General features: G+C 56.3%; 1 protein-coding gene across 6 annotated transcripts in view; it reads right to left on the bottom strand.

The window, feature by feature from the left end:
* ZNF185 (zinc finger protein 185 with LIM domain) overlaps nt 1–15,985 on the bottom strand; it is a 78,585-nt gene that overhangs the window by 59,697 nt on the left and 2,903 nt on the right. For 5 of the 6 annotated variants that reach the window (XM_037728633.1, XM_037728629.1, XM_037728632.1 and 2 more), the window contains exons 2-7: nt 4,273–4,348; nt 3,964–4,087; nt 3,588–3,653; nt 1,730–1,768; nt 1,538–1,615; nt 761–850 (exon numbers count right to left, since the gene is read on the bottom strand). In XM_037728633.1, coding sequence (XP_037584561.1) covers nt 761–850; nt 1,538–1,615; nt 1,730–1,768; nt 3,588–3,653; nt 3,964–4,087; nt 4,273–4,306 — 431 coding nt within the window. In that variant the 5' untranslated portion in view covers nt 4,307–4,348. The remainder of the gene's footprint in view (nt 1–760; nt 851–1,537; nt 1,616–1,729; nt 1,769–3,587; nt 3,654–3,963; nt 4,088–4,272; nt 4,349–15,985) is intronic. The other variant, XM_037728630.1, reaches the window with a different exon arrangement.

Below are 15,985 nucleotides of genomic sequence, written 5' to 3'. Positions count from 1 at the left end.
TCCCCAGTTTTCAACAACAGTGATGCGGCAAGTCGGTATCTTTGGACCTTAGCTCATGCCACTTGTTCCTCTTGAGAGCCAGCTCTCCCCTCCTTCCCTGTTCGAGCCTCCCCTGCTTCCCCAGAAAGGTTTCCCAGCTGCTCCCCATCCCTGGATGATGGAAGCAAGGGACAAACAACATCAAGATGTGGTCCCCTGGGAACTGGTGGCACCATTTCCATGTCTGTCCAGAGACTCCCCTCTCTGAGCATGCAATGGGGGTGGTGTGCTTTGAAAGGGACCCCAAGGGGAGCACTAAGGGGAACCCCAAAGGTTTCTATCCAAGAGGCAGCTCAAATTTAGGCACATGATGCTCAGGCGGCAACAGCATCCTGAGGATCCCCAGGCCCCCAGCCCAGCCAGGCAGAGCATCTGACGCTCGGCGGAGGGCAGGGCCATGGCCAGGAAGCACGGCCGGGCAGCAGCAGCCCCATGACCCATGACCCTTTCCCCAGATGCGTGGGGACCCTCCTACAAGCTTCCTGCAGTCACTGCCCTGCCTCAGATCAGAAGTGCAATGTGAATGGCCATCCAGTTTTTTGGGGCTTGTTACCCTCTGGTGGGCTCCAGGCCACAGCTGCAACTGGCAGGGAGTGTCAGGCAGGTGGGACCTCCTGGGCTGCACTCGGAGGCAGGGAAGCCAGCCGCCTTCAGCGGACCTAGAGTTTGGACTGGTTCCTTGCAGGAGGGAACCACGCTGAGCCTGGCATTGCATACTCACAGCTTCTTGTAATCCTCAGTGGTCATCTTGTAGCCAGAGGAGGAAGGGTGGGGAGGACCCGTGTTAGCTGTTCTCACCGGACTGGCAGCACTAGAGAGCAGAAGGTTCCATGTGTTGACCTGCAGGCCCCCTCTTGCCTCCAGATTTGGCCACACAGCCCAGTGGACATGTGACACGTGGACCAGGAGCTGCCTGAGGGCCTTTTCTCTTTGCTTTTGGCCCTGGCAGACACCCAGAACTGCGCCACTCAGAGCAGGGCAGCCCCGGCTGCCACAGACAAACCCCAGCGAGCTTCAGGGAACAGCCCAGTGGGTTGCTGCCTGTGTCTTTGCTTCCTGTCTCCTGGTCCCCTTGGACTTTCCAGCTTGATGGAGCCCCAGGTGACACCTGATGCCAAGGTGCTCAAATGGCATGCCACATCTGCCTTCTCAATGCCATCAGCAAGCCAAATCAAGGGTGCCCACTGCCAGGCCATGGAGACTCTACACCCAGCCCCTCCCAAACTCCTGCACCTCTCTATCCCAGTAGCCAGACCTAGTCAGGACTGACCCCAGGACCAGGACACTGTGAGTGGCCCAGGACCTCCCAGAGACCCACCGCAACTCATCTCCTCTGTCCTCCCTGCCCTGCTCTCCAGCATCCTGCCCTACAGAAGATGAGAGCTGGCACCTCCAAGGCCCCACACCCCTGACAGGCAGAGCGCTCTCTCTGCCACGAGTCCAGGCCAGGCCCTCACACCTCCCCACTGGCCGAGTAGCCAACACCCCCTGGATGCACCTTTTCGTAGTCCCATTGGCCTTGGGGAACTGCTGCTGGGGCTGGGAAGAGCTGTCTATAGGCTTGGTGAACACTCCCCTAAAAGAGAGCACAGGAGATGTTGCTGAGCTCCCTGGAGAGGCTGGAGGGTAAGAAGTCAGGGGGTGGTGCGAGGGGACACAGGAAGGCTGGCAGAGTCCTGTGGTCACTTACCGGATGATGTAGCCAGTGGGAGCCCTGGTGCTCGGAGGCCTGCAGAAGGGAAGGAGGGGTGGAGTGAAGCGAGGCTTGCTGGAGGGCTCAGCTCAGTCTACTTTATTTATCCTGCCCTTATCTATAGCAAATAAGGTTGGCTGACAAGTGTTCCAGCTGTCCCAGTGCCAACTCTCTGTGCCCCTAGCCAGGTGCCCGATCTGCTCCCCCAGGAAAAGTGCCCAGGGTGACTCCTCATGGCAGGTGCCAAGGAAGGCAGTTCGACAGCCTCTCCAAAGTCCAGCTTCTCCTTGGCCGGCCGGGCCCCAGTGCTGCGCCGAGGGAGCGTTCCCACCCTCTGGGCAGAGCCAGTGCAGGCTCCAGGCTCCCAGGTCAGAGCCCGAGGCTTCCCCTCAACCCGGGGCCTGCCCTCATCTCCCCGCCAACAGCCTCTACCAGGAAGGTGCATGAGGGCTTGAGGGGAAGAGGTCAGGCAGCTGCCAGCCAAAGTCAGTTGTCCCCTTTCCTGTCCCTCAGGCCCTCTGTGCTCCGCCTCCTACCATGTCCACATCCCAAGTCTTGGTGGAAGTTTGATACGAAAGGGCATGGCCAGGGCTTACTCAGTGGCTGGGAAACGTTAGGCTCTGGGTGCTGGGGACCTCCTGCGGGGCAGCAACTGAGGGGGCTCAGAGAACTCCAGGGACTGGGAGTGGGATGGGGGTGCAGCCAAGGCAAGCAGGCTGGGAGCTAACAGACGGGGTGGCTGGCCTGGAAGTTCTGGGCTCAGGAGTGAAGGGTCCCTGCAGAGTCCTCCTCAGGGTTTGGGGAGGAGCCACAGGGTCAGGGTAGACCCTTCTGTCCAGCAGTCGGGGAGATTTGGGCTGGAACATCGGGATTTGGGTCAGGGGTAACGCAGAGCCCCAGCATTCTCCAACCCCACAGTCTCCTTCCCTAACAGGGGACAGCCTCCCAGAGGTAGCCATGTTGCAGCCACACTTGGGGGTTCTCTCTTTCATATTGGGCTGTTTAGTGGGGTCCTCCCTGAGACCCCTGCTGGGATGTCAGTTTCCTGAAGACATGGCCTTTGTCTTGACCACTACTGCATCCTCTGTGCCCAGCAGGGGACCTGGCAGGTAGTGGGCAAGGAGTCATTGAGGGGTGACAGAGAGACGTAGTTACTAAGGGCAGCCCCGAGGGCCGGCTGTAAGCTTGAGACACTCCCTTCCAGATGCCACTGCCTCTACCACTCCTGAAAAGCCACCTGCCGGCTGTTTGGAGCAAGGAGTGAGCCTGAATTTCAGTTCCCTTTCTGTGAGGAGCAGTTCCTCCAGATGCCAGCAGGGTGTGCCCACGCTTCAGAGTTCCCCTGGACACTGTTATGGAAAAGTACCCAAAAGAGAGAAGCCAGTTCTCCTTGGTGGACTGCCAAAATATGTCACGGTCAACTTGGGAGACAGAGCAAACTCGTCCCAAGTACAACCTGCAGGAGTGAGTCACTGTGACACAGTCTCACTCCCTGCAGAGATGGCTGGGAGGTCAAAATAATAATCTTCTTCTTAAAGACAATTGCAATCCTAGTTGACAGCGGGAGCCATGGAGGTGCAGCAGGGGAGTTGGCTGCCCCACAGCCACACAGCGAGGCTAAGGGCCTGGACCGAGTGACTTGTACACTCCCCTTCCCAAAAGGAAAGTGCAGTGGAAAAGCCCCTCCTTCCTGCGGATTTCAAATGACTCACTGCAGACCCTTCATGCTCTCTCTTGGCTGGCGCTGCATCCCTGTCCCCTGCGAACTGCCCGCCCCTCCCAGTTGAGGTCCGGCCCCAAGCTGCAGGAGAGTCCCTGGGGCTGACCGACCAGCCACCTGGGCAGCAACTCTTACCTGGACTTCGGAACCTCCCCAGAGGATGAGAAGGAAGTGGTGCGACTCCGGCCTGAGGGCAGCTCTCTGGGGGAAAGAGGTGTCCTGAAAGACGCTTGCAGCCTCCCTGCTGCCTGCCATTCTGTGGCTTCCATTCTCGAGGCTGCCCGGCAAGTCCTGCCATTTCTGCCTCACATTTTCCTTCCCCAGCACCCAGGGGCTCTCCCACCCTGTGACATCTGTGACATTCCTGGATAGGCTTTCCCATGCTCTGCCCTCTACAGAGCCCAGCAGAGCTCTGAATGGTGGAAGCCCCTCCGCATCCCCAGGGAGGGTCGGGGCCCCTGCACAGCATGCCCCCATGTTGCTGTGCTCCCTCCTGGCCTCCTTGCCTTACATGGTGCGGCCCTCCGATTCGTCCTGCTTGGTGATCCAGCTCTTGTCCCCCTTCAGCGTGGTCCGCACCTTCATCTGCTTGAGGACATTATTGCGCTCCTCCTCACCAGGTGGCAGAGGCTTCCCTGCAGTGGGCAAAGTCAACCGCCTCAGAAGAGGAGCCCAGCCCCAGGACCCTCCACCTCCTTTCTAGTCCTCCCAGTATGCTGCTCTCCCTTTGCTGCTGGGACAGTGCTTGTGGCCTGTAGGGGCAGGCTTGGAAGAAAACAGCCCCAAGCAGAGCCCAGGACAACAGGGAGTCCAGCCTCACCTTTGGTGCTGCCTCCGAGAGCTGAGATACTCATGGTGATTGCTCCGTAGGTCTCCTCAGTTATTCAGCAGGGCTGCTGCGGACAGAGGCAAGCAAATGCTGTCCCTTCATGCATTTCAAGTGTCTTGCAGGTGAGCATGAGGGTCCTGGTGCATTCAGATCATCCATACTGCCCTCTGGACATCGGGGCTGGCAAGAGTTGTCCACTAAGTGTGGACAGAAGCCAGGGGCGAGCAATACTGTACCTGCTGCCCAGCAGCGCACCCATCTGCCTGCCCAAGGCTGCTCACCTAAAGAATGTGGAGCTCAGGGATTGCCAGGGACTGTCTGTTCAAAACGATCTCTGATAACAGGAGAACATGAGCTCCTACAGTGCTAACAGCCTGGCTCAGACTGGGGAGTGTGGGGCAGGAAGCTGGCACTGGTGAACTCAGGGCAAGCAGATGGCCTGTAGGGAGGGACAGGCTGCGGGACCAGCTGCTTTGGTGTTGGACCTTGATTCTCGCCCCTTAGGAGTTTTCCAACCGACCTTGGGTGGGTCAGCTAACCTCTCTGAGCTGCCTCAGTTTCACCATTTGCAAAATGAGTTTTTTAAAAAAATCTACCTTTTATGGCCGCTGTGAGGATGGAATGCACTGATGTTCCTCTAAGTACCGGCACCACCTGAACAGGAGTCAACTGGTGGTAGTTGTCAAGTCATCAGCTAGGAGAGGGGTGGTGGGCGGACCTCAGCCAGCACTAGAATGGTCTGGGCTGTGCAGCCCTGTTTGCTTCGGGGGTTGGCTCCGCCTTCAGTGGGGGAGGCCCACAGCCATGCTGCCAAATCCTAGTGGCCCTCAGGGACCAGGTGAGTGTGGCAATGTGGTAAGGGCTTCCTTTCACCCCTGGGTCACACCTGCCTCACGCTCTGCTTCCTTTTCCTCTGCGTCTTCTCGCCCTGCTTTGCCCCCTGAGCCTGATGCTGCTCATGCTGCCCAGAGGGTGCCGCACTGCCTGCTGCCCCTCTGCCCTTGAGCCCAGTGCTGCCCTCCCGTGCCCATGAGGGGTAAGCTGTGGTGGTCTTGAAGGCCTTTGCCCTAGAGGAACGGCCAAAGTGATGAAGCTGGCTCTTCAGGCTGGGAGTGACCCAGAGCTGCTGGGAGCCCTGAGTGGCCACAGCCAATCCCTTGGGCCTTGAGAGAAGGGCTGTGGGCTCAGGTTTGTGGACATGACAGGAAGCAGGGCCCTGGCTGTGCTGGCATAGTTGCAAAGTAGAAGAACCTTTCTCTCCAGGGCTGTCCGTCTCCTGGGCCCCTCCAGGGCTAGGATCTGACCAGCTCAGCACTGCTGCCAGCTGGCAGGGCCTGGGCACGTTTCTGTGGAGGTCAGGGGCACACTCAAATGGACAGGGCAGGGGGATGAGAGCTAACCAAATTCGCCACGTCAGCAAGAGCTGGCTCTCCCATAAACTGCAGTGAACGAGCAGCCCAGGCAGGCCAAGCCTGCTGTGTGCCAGGAATGGCACCTCATCACTGTGAACAGGAGTCCCACGTGCCCAGCCCTGCACCAAGGCTGCCACGTTAGAGTTCTTTTGAGAGGCGCTCATTCCACAGGTGATCCTAGGGCCACACAGGCCCAACTGTCCCCATCCCACCGACCTGTGGAGTGGCCCCATAGGCAGGGCACATGAGCAGAGTCTCTGGGTGCCACTGACTGGCTACAGACATTGGGAGAGTTCCTCATTTCCTCTGAGCTCAGCTTTTTACCTGCAGGAGGAGAATCTCCTAGTCCTTAGTCTTTAGGTTCCTTCTAATCTTGCTACACTGCACCGGTCACCTCAAAGATATGCTCCTTTCTAAGGCCTCAAGGACTGCAGCCACTGGCTTTCACATATGAATGTGGCAAGCAGGTGACAGTCATCCAATTTTGGGAGTGGACTCCATCCCAGGCCCAGTCCTAGATACAGGGACTCATCAGTTTCCCCTTGTCAAAACTGATGGCTACATTACCTCGAAGTTTCCCAATAAATCAGAACCAAATAAGCCACTTCCAAAGTCAAGACAGACACTTCTGCCTATGCGTAATGACAGAGGCAGAGGGGCCCATAGCAAAGGAGGGCAGGGCTGGGTGGAAACGCCATCAGTCCCCTGCAGAGGGCACCATGCTGCCTTCAGTCCCTTCTTTATAGCTGAGACTCCAGGGAGAAGACTTGGGGTTTACTGCCACACAAAGACCAGGGCTGTGTATCTGCATGGACTCCTTTCCCTCATGCCTGGCTGTGTCTCACAAGTGAATTTTCTTTTTTGACGAGACAATAAATATGAAATGGTCAGAAAAATCTCTGCCAAAGTAGAGTCTTTCCAAACGATGAAGTGTCAGGCACTTCTCTGAGACAAGGAGGCTTTCAAGTGATGAGTGTCAGGCAGTGGGATGGGATGGGGTGGGGTGGCATGGGGTTGGGTGGGGTGGAGTGAGGTCTGATGGGATGGGATGAGGAAGATGGGGTGGGGTTGGGCTAGGGGGCGGTGGGGGGGAGCGGGGTGGGGTGTGGTGGGATGGGGATGGGGTGGGGTGGGAAAATAGGGTTAGAATCTATGTCCCAGCTAGAGAGCTGGCTTATCCCTCCACTTTGCCCAGGTCTAGGCAACAATCCTTTGTGACCTTCTCTCTGGTCCCTGGCCTGCTGCCTTTATCTGCACCTCCTCCAGTCAACACTCATTGGTCTCTAATTCCACTTGGATCACATCAGCCTTCAATTCTCACTCAGCACCTGATGGTTCACCGTTGTTTCTAAGACTGGGAGCAAAATCCCCAGTCCTCTGAGCCAGCTTCTTTCCTCGCAATACCGACACTGTGCTCCAAGCAGACCACGTGCCTTGGAGTCCCTGGAAGGTAGCCCTGCCAAGGGAAGGCTTACGTCTTGGCTTATGCTGGCCCACCCACCTGAAATGCCCTCCCAACTCCCGCCGAGCTAAGCCCTGCTTCTCCTTCAGGGCCCAACACATCCAGGCCAGTCCTGCTCCTACTGGGCACTCCCTTCCCCTAACTCCCACAGCCAGGCACAGACCTGCAGACCCAAGTCTTCCCAGACAAGCCCTGCTCCTCCCCCATCTTCAGCAAGGATCAGGCCCAGCACCCTGTGACAGCCCAGCACACCCCACTGGGAGTGACTGCCTGAACCCACCTACCCCTCCTCGGACCCAGGTCTCCTCCCAGACCCACTGCCCCCTCCCGTTGTCCGGCCCTTCATGGAGAGCAGGACAGAGTGATCCTCCACTCAGTGATAGCCACGAAGACCCTTGCTACACTTGGAAGCAGCCTTGGAGAATGGAAGGTGGACCCCTCCAGAGGGGACTTCCTGGTGGCTCTTGTGGGAAGGAAAACCAGGAATCTTTTGACAGGACGAGTCTCTGTACATATCAAAAGGCTTAAGGGCAGGCCCACTGGTCCAGGAGCTCCCCTTGCAGCCAGCTAGCCTGAGGAAGAAATTGCATGAATACAGCGTTGTGACAGTGTGGAGTGTCGCAGTGAAAATGTGGCAATCATTTAAATGCCCAACAATCATATTTAAACATATTGCAGTGTATCCATTCAAGCAAATACTATGCCCCTATTACAAATCATACTGAGACATGTAGTATTTCACATGCTTTGTAAACCTGTACTGTGTACAGTTTCTATACATCACTGAGTGAATAGCAGCCTGTAAAGCAGTATGTGTATGATGGTGTCACCTAAGTAAAAACGTATTTACATAAAAATGCACAGGGTAAAACATCTGAAAAGATAAACAGCAAAATATTTTGCTCTTCTGTGTATTTCTAATTTTCCTGTCATGAACGCGTATCGTCTGTGTGTTAAAGATGAGACCAACAGTGGTTTACCCAAATGAAGTGGGAGTGAGGCCTCCTTGGGCAGCCAAGGATTGGTCTCCAGAGTTGATGCCAGAGCCAGGCACTGTGGCTCACACCTGTAATCCCAGCATTTTGGGAGGCCAAGGTGGGTGGCTCACCTGAGGTCAGGAGTTTGAGACCAGCCTGGCCAACATGGGGAAACCCAATCTCTACTAAAAATACAAAAATTAGCCAGACATGGTGGCAGGTGCCTGTAATCCCAGCTACTCCGGAGGCTGAGGTAGGAGAATTGCTTGAACCCGGAAGGCGGAGGTTGTAGTGAGCCAAGATTGCACCGTTGCACTGCAGCGTGGGCAACAGAGTGAGACTTCATCTCAAAAAAAAAAAAAAAAAGAGTTGATGCCAGGCAGGCAGTGCCCAAGAAGGACGGGAAGGCGAGGAGAGTGAACGGATGCAGGGACTGGATGCCCTTCCCAGGGCTGCACCCAGGTCCTAGCAGTGCAGCCGGAAACATGGTCACTGGGACGGTGGCCTGGGCTCTGCTATGCAATGAGAAGCATGCCTTCCTCTGGGAAGGAATCACAACACTGGCTGCCCTCGCTGGAGCATGGCCCTGGTGCCAGGTGGGTGCCCCATATGCACACTCCCAGGATCAGGTCCCCGAAGGCACAAGAACGGTGTCAACGTCCCTGCTTCACCTCAGCAGAGTCAGCCAGGAGTGGGTCCGTGGCAGCCCTAGCCACACTCCCAGGGTTCTGAGGCCCAGCCATGCAGTGGCCCAGGTAAGCCCACGCATGATGGCCTCGAGTGCCCCTGGGGCACAGGAATGAGGCCCCAGCTGCCCAGGCACACCCACCGCCAGTTGCCTCTATGGCTTCCTGCAAACCGCTGGGCCCCAGCAGCCATACCCACCCGCTGGAGGGAGGAGACTCTTCAGACCAGAGCCACTCACCCCATGCCTGCCTGTGCTGCTCGGCCTGCTGCACCCACAGAGGCCTGCCACACATGACTCCAGGACCCCACGGAGCAGCCTACCCACCTCCACTGCCCTACACTCTCCGTCTGAGTCCAATATGGCAAGCTCTCTCATGCCTCTGGGCTTGTGCCTGAGATCCAAGATTCAGAAAAAGCTCCTGAAGAAAAAGAAACTGCTGTAACTCGGGTCCCTGCACCTTCCCATTCACCCTGCCAAGAACATGGAGAGCAAATGTCTCTTCCTTAGCCATCTCTGAAAGTGGGCCGAGGGACCTGTACCTGCCCAAGTCTACCTGTCCTCCTCTTCCTCTGGGAATTCAGGCTTCTTCCAAAGTCCATTAGCCCTGACATTCAGAGAGGCCACACAGCCCGAAAGCAAACACTGTCCCGTGGGCTGTGGCCCGTGCTTACATCTCTGCTCCTCGTCCCTGAGTGGCCTCACATGGCTGTGACATCCCACTCTAGAGCATATGCTTGTCTGGATTTCTCAGACCACGGCATGAGCATCTCGATGGCCTGCGTGAGCACAGTTCTGGTCAGGACAGCGACTCTAGGCTTTTCAGTGCCATGGCCCTCATTTCTACCTTGATTGGGAGGCGGCTTCTGGTTTTTCAGGACTCTCCATATCATTCTGCTTAGGCCTGGCCTGGGCCACCACAGGCATGGCTGGCTTATCTGACACCTTCTGCATGAACTGTCCCTCATGGTGAACCCCTGAAGCCCCACTAGATGTGGCTACGCCTCACAGCACCCATCTCTGTGCTGCCTCTGAGCAAAGCCCTGTACTCAGACAACACCGGCCTGTCCCAGGGCAGTTCAGGACCAAGTCCAAGTCCTCTTGCACAGGCCCAGCCGCCTCAGACACCAGGCAGGAGCCCCGGCCCACCCTTCATTGCTTTCTTTCTCGTTCCTCCTGTCTCGGGTCAACCGAGCTGAGAGATGGTAATCAGGGGAAGTGTCCCTCGCAGGGCTGGTTGGGGGAGACGGGGATCGGGGATCGGCCCTCCCTGAATTCAGATGGCCGCCAAATTCCCATGGGCATATTCCTGCTCCACCTCCTCCCTGCTGCTGTCTGCCTGGAAAGAAGGGGCCCCTGGACCTGATTGGATGGATAGGAGCGAGGAGCCAATGAGGTGGCAGCACGGAGCCTGTTATCCCGACCACAGCAAGCCTGGTGTCATCAGCCAGTGGAGTGAGAGGGGAGCTGACGCAGGGGGCTGATGCCTGCAGATTCCCCTGGCTGAAGGAGCGGGGGCGGCAGCAGGCAATGACGCAGGTGCTGGAGTGGGAGGAGATGGACGCAGACGGGAGCAGGAGAAGAGGCTCCCTGTCACACCACAGGACGTGCTCAGCCTCCAAGATGAGAGGACTAACTCAGAGAAAGTTTTGTAGAAGTTCCCCACCGCCTGACTCCCAAGCGCGGCACCTCCCAGAGAAGCTGGCTCGCAGGGGATTAGGATGGCTCCCAAATTGTGCAGAAGGGAAGCAGGGTGCCAGGCAAGGGCCTCCTAAGCAAACTGGGAGGACAAAGGAGCGAAATGCCTTCAGCCTTGCCATCCCAGAGCACTGAATATTGCTGCACATGAATAAGATGCAGCCAGAGGGCACGGATGTCAGGGCTTGTCTCAGTGTGTGTGTGCCGGGCACTGGCCACCATGCACAGGCAGGAGCGGGTGTGCCACAGGCAGAGGTGCAAGCGGAAGGGCTTTTTTCCCAAAGGTGAATTGGGATGCTTTGCACCCAGCAGCTGAGCTGATGCTCAGCTCTGCCTCTGCACATGTGCCAACCTCAGCTCGGATTTGTGTGATCCCTTCAGGAGGGTTAAGCGTCAACATGAGGAAACAGCTGTTCAGGGCAAGAAGGGGGGCACAGCCCAAATATGGATGTGGCAAGTACCAGTAGATGATGCCATCAAGACTGTTGCTATGTTTTAGGAAATCTCTGGCTGTTTCAGGAAAGCTCCATTTGCAAACACCTTCATGTGACTGTGGGACAAGGAGCTTTAATGGAGGTAGAGGCCCAGAGTAGAGCTGGGGACCAGCACCTGGGCCTGCCCCCATCACTTCCGCAGAAACATAAGCATTCCCATCTGTCATGAGGGAAGTAGTGAAGGGATAAGGCCCTTGTCTCCCAAGAACTTGTTCCTAGAGATGGGTGGACCCAGACGGTGCTGATCCCTCCACTTGGATGCCTGCTAGGTGATTGCCTGCTGGGACCCTTGGAGAAGATGGCTGGTCTGTGGGAAGGAGACTCTTCCCAGGTTGCCACCCTGAGCAGATCCTTTCTGCCTTCAGGGTGCCTTGGTTCCGCACCACTCAATCAGGGTGGCAATGACCAAACCACAGAAAACACATGTGCAAGGGTGACCCCAGCTATTACACCTGTCCCCTCAGTTGTCCTACAAGAGCTTTACAAATGCAAGGCTCCAGGTTGCCCAAGCCCCAGAGCCCAGTCAGTCCAGGTAGCTCCCCTGGCCAGAGTCCCTCCACCCCTCCGTTCTGGTCCAGCTCAACCTGGGAACCAGCAGCACCAGCACCAAGGGGTGAGTGGGGGCAGCTCCGTCCCAGACTGTGCCCCTCCCAGCATGTCTGACAGCTTTACTTGCTGGAGGACTTTCCTTGGTAAAATAGGGGTGAGTTGAATTCTGCATAGGGTGGGGGTGTGGAGGCTACTACCAATTTCTCACTGTAAGCATTCCCTTTGGACAAAGAGCCTCCAGTGGCCCTAGTGTCAGGAAAAGGAGTCAAAGAAAAGTCCCCATGTCTTAGGTCCTCTTTCGCTGTCTTTCAAGCAAATGTCTGTGAGCTCAGAGTAAGGGCCCTCCCGTAGGGATCCTTCACAAACTCCTCGCAGTGTCATGAGCTGGCCTAGGAACAGGGAGGGCTGGGTGACCAGGAGGAGGGTGAAACAGATCATCAGAGCTGGCTTGCTGGAGAATGCAGCCTGCTAAGCAAGGGGTCACAGATGGCTTCTGCCAGCCCATTCTCCTTCCTTAGAGAGCTTGCCTCTCTGCAGCCAGACTGCAGCCCTGAGCCACATGGGGCAGCAGAAACAGATGCTGAGAGCGTGGTAGGCGCACAACATGTTCAGAGGCCTGCGCAGAGCCAGCCATGTCCCATCCTCTGTCATGTCATGAGACGGGCAGTGGTGCTCTCAGAGCTGGGGAGGGCTTGGTCAAGGCTGCAAAGCCACACATCCATGCTGGCTCTTCCAACTCTGGAGCAAAGGAAGGTGGACTGACAAGGAGTCCAAGGAACTGGGTTTTAGTCACTGGACACGTCACTCACCCTCCCTGACCTTCATTTCTAGCTTTTAGGGTAAATGAGAATGTTCTGTGCGCATGGGAGGGGTAACGGACTTCAGGAAGCTGTTCTCACAATGCTCCCTGGTCCCTGCACCTTGTCGTGTAGGGGAGGTGGAGGCTTCAGTGCAGCCCCTCCAGTCATCACGAACGCCTCAGGACCCCAAGCAATGACACTTCTCTCCCGGGGAGGGGGCTGAGGTCAAAGGCCTAAGCAAAGTAGTGAGAGCCTTGGCTGCGGTACAGACTCCCCCTGGAGGCGGCCGTGGGAAGTGCAAGGACAAGCCTGCACGCTCCAAGTGCTGGCCATGACAAGGAGTATGAGGGGGCTGAGGAATGATAAAAGCCCAGAAGCGCGACCTCCATCCCCGCTCAGATGCCCTCGCTCAGTCCCTTCTCAAGGCACGCACTTGGCTGACTCACTTTGGACCCAGGCTGATTGAAGCCGGCGCGGGTGCTGATGTTCGGGACCGAAACGGCTGGAATGATGAAACGTTCCATTTGATCAAGCAGCCCCCTGTGGCCAGGTCTGGTGAATCAGGACATTCTGATTCCCAGTGTCCTGCCCTGCAGTCTCAGCAGCTGGCAAGGCAACAGTCAGCAGACAGGTTGCTTTCCTCTGGGAAGGGAATGGAGCAGGCACCACCACAGCCACGGCTGCAGTTCCAGGAGGTGCTGAGATCCAGCAACTGGGATGGGCCCTTCAAAGGTGATTCAGTGACCGTGGGCAGGGCTGAGCAGCTGGGCCCGGTCTGAGCCTCCTAGTCTGCTACTCCTCGTGTAGCTCCCAGCAGGCCTAGGGTGGACCCCTCTTGCCAGAGCCAGCATGCACAACCTGCCTGGGTTGCTCCAGTCCCAAGGGCTCTTGCCTGGAGGCCAACAGGGGGGCAGGAAGAAGGCGCAGCAAGTGGAAAAAAAGAGCTGGAAGCGACTTAGGGAAAAAACAGAATATGGAAAAAGACGCATGGGGGGTGGTATTTGTAAATGTGCTTTACAGGTAAATGACTTCTGCATGAAAGTCTGGAATTTCACCTCTCCCCATCCCACCCCTAACAGCACAGCATCTAGACATCCTGGCGTCTGCACTGGAGGTGCCCTGGGAGGCAGACGTCTAAGGCAGGCCAGCTCCTGCCCAAGGTGGTGGGGAGTTTAGGGCGAGGAGGAGCAGAGAAGGCCACCCCGGCCACCTACCACTCCTTGGGGCTCCATGATTCCTCCTGGCTTTCATGCACCCATTTTCTAGTTATCAGAGAGCCAGATACAAGCGACTGTTCAGGGAACAGGGCCATTTCAGGGCTGGCTTGGCTTCAAGGGCCTTCTAAGATGTCTGCGGAGAACAGAGGGCTGGGCGGGGACCCTCTTGTGGGGGCCTGGCTGCTTCTGCACCCCTCGTTCTGCAGCTGTCTCTGCAGCCATGGAAGCAATGTGGTCTTCAGCCAATCCCAGTCACGCAGACATGCTAGTCCCATTTGCAGACAAGGCAGCCAGTGGGAAGAGGAGGCTCAGGGGTTATGGAACTCACCCCACTTCCCCTCCACAGTAACTCTCTCCCTCTTCGCCTACTTCCTTTTGTTTTTTTTTTGAGATGAAGTCTCACCCTTTCGCCCAGGCTGGAGCGTGCAGTGGCACCGTCTCGACTCACGGAAACCTCTGCCTCCCACATTCAAGCAATTCTCCTGCCTCAGCCTCCCAAGTAGCTGGGATTACAGGTGCTTACCACAATGCCTGGCTAATTTTGTATTTTTGGTAGAGACTGGGTTTCACCATGTTGGTCACGCTGGTCTCAAACTCCTGAACTCCAAGGATGTGCCCGCCTTGGCTTCCCAAAGTGCTGGGATTCCAGGTGTGAGCCACCATGCCAAGCCACTTTCTTTTACCCTCTTTCCCTCTCCCCTAGGAACACCTCCCCCCCCACGCACACACCATTGCTGCTATCCATTCAGTCTTTGCCAGAGCAGGGCCAGTGACAGGAAGTCACCCCTACTTGCCCTTGACTAACATCAGCCAAAGCTAATCCTTCTGCCCCAGATGTGGGTGATCACTAGTGAGGACCAAAAGGAACAGAAGAAGCCAGCCGCCTCCCCACCTCCCCCGAAGCTCTGACTCCCCATCCTCCTTCTCCCCTCCCACAACTGTCATTCTCATCTTTCTGCCTGCCCTAGGCCCAGAGTCCTCTCGACTCTACGCTTACCTCTAACGCGGCCTGTATTTTTGGATAAGAAAAAGGAAGTCCAGAGAGGAGAAAGCACTTGCCCAAGATTGCATTGCTGTGTGTGCAGCAAGCCTTTTCATAGTGCTAACTGCTAGGCCGGGTGCTGGGGAGATCTGCCTAGCGCAGAGTTACCAGAGCACACATTTTCCAAGGAGGTGCCTAGGCTCAGGCCCGAAGGAATGAAAGCATGGGTAGGGGATCACTGGCACGAGTGGTGAAGCAAGGCCTGGTTTTAGGGTTTGGTATTTTTTTTCCAGTTTAAAGCACGCACTGCCTGATGTAAGCATCTTCACCAGGGATGCTGGTTCTTGTGATTAAAATTCTTGTGCCTGCTCTCTCCATAGCAACTCTCTGCCACATCAAGCTGTTTGGGAAACTGACCTAGTCATCAGAAACTGGCCAAAGATCACAGGGACTACACCAAGAGACCTGGACTGGGTGCCTGAGCTGGGCCCACAGATGGGGTCAAAGCCAGGGACCACCGCCAGCAACCACCAGCAGCTTCAGGCTTGCCCACCACTGACTCCAGAGGCGATGTCTCCTCTCTGACCCAGGGCGTGGCTTCAGAGCTCTGCGGGAAGAGGAATGGCTCAGTGGGTGTTGATGAGTGGGTGAGGAGCTGCTCTCTTGGCTGGCCTGGACTCATCTCCCTGCTCCAGGCAGGCACCCTTCCAGTTCCCAGCTCCCTTTTGAGATGGGAAATGAGCACACTCCCCACAGGAAAAGCCCAGACACTGTTTCTGAAAGTGGCCTCTGGGACCGCCTGGCAGTCAAATTCCCTGGGACACACACTTAAGCTGCAGATTCCTTCTGCATTCCACTTCCGACGTTGAGAATGATACCCATAGACCTCTTGGCTTTTCCTTTGCCAGTCTCTTCTCCACGCAGACCTGTCCTGCCCACATCCCTGTCAGTTCTGTCATTCCTGCACCCCAGCGCCCAACGCAGAAAGTGATCAAGAAAACGCCTGCCAAATGCATGCATGTGTGTCACTGAGAGAAGGTAATCTGGTTCAGTTTCTAATCAAAGGCACTTGAGCAAGTCCCTCTCTGTGCCTCAGTTTCCCTTTGGAAAAATGAGCTGACACCAGCTTTGCCCACCCTCTAACCCCTCCAAAGGCTACAAGTGAAGAAAGCTAATGAGAAATGTGGCAAAATGTTAACAGTGGGAATTCAGATAAGGCTTCAGGAGTTCTCTGCACGATTCTTACAACTTTTCTATAAGTTTTAAATTAAGGTTAAAAAAAAACGTACAGATGAAAAGTAACAACAGTGCTGGCATGATGGCACTCACCTGTAGTGCCAGCTACTCAGGAGGCTGAGGCATGAGGATCACTTGAGCCCAGGAATTGGAGGCTCAATGTGTTATGATTGTGCCTGGGACTAGCCACTG

Source organism: Cebus imitator, unplaced genomic scaffold, assembly GCF_001604975.1.
Source record: "Cebus imitator isolate Cc_AM_T3 unplaced genomic scaffold, Cebus_imitator-1.0 Scaffold273, whole genome shotgun sequence".
Classification (NCBI taxonomy): Eukaryota; Metazoa; Chordata; class Mammalia; order Primates; family Cebidae; genus Cebus; species Cebus imitator.
Note: the sequence above shows the minus strand (reverse complement) of the source record. Positions and strands in the feature narration are given on the sequence as shown.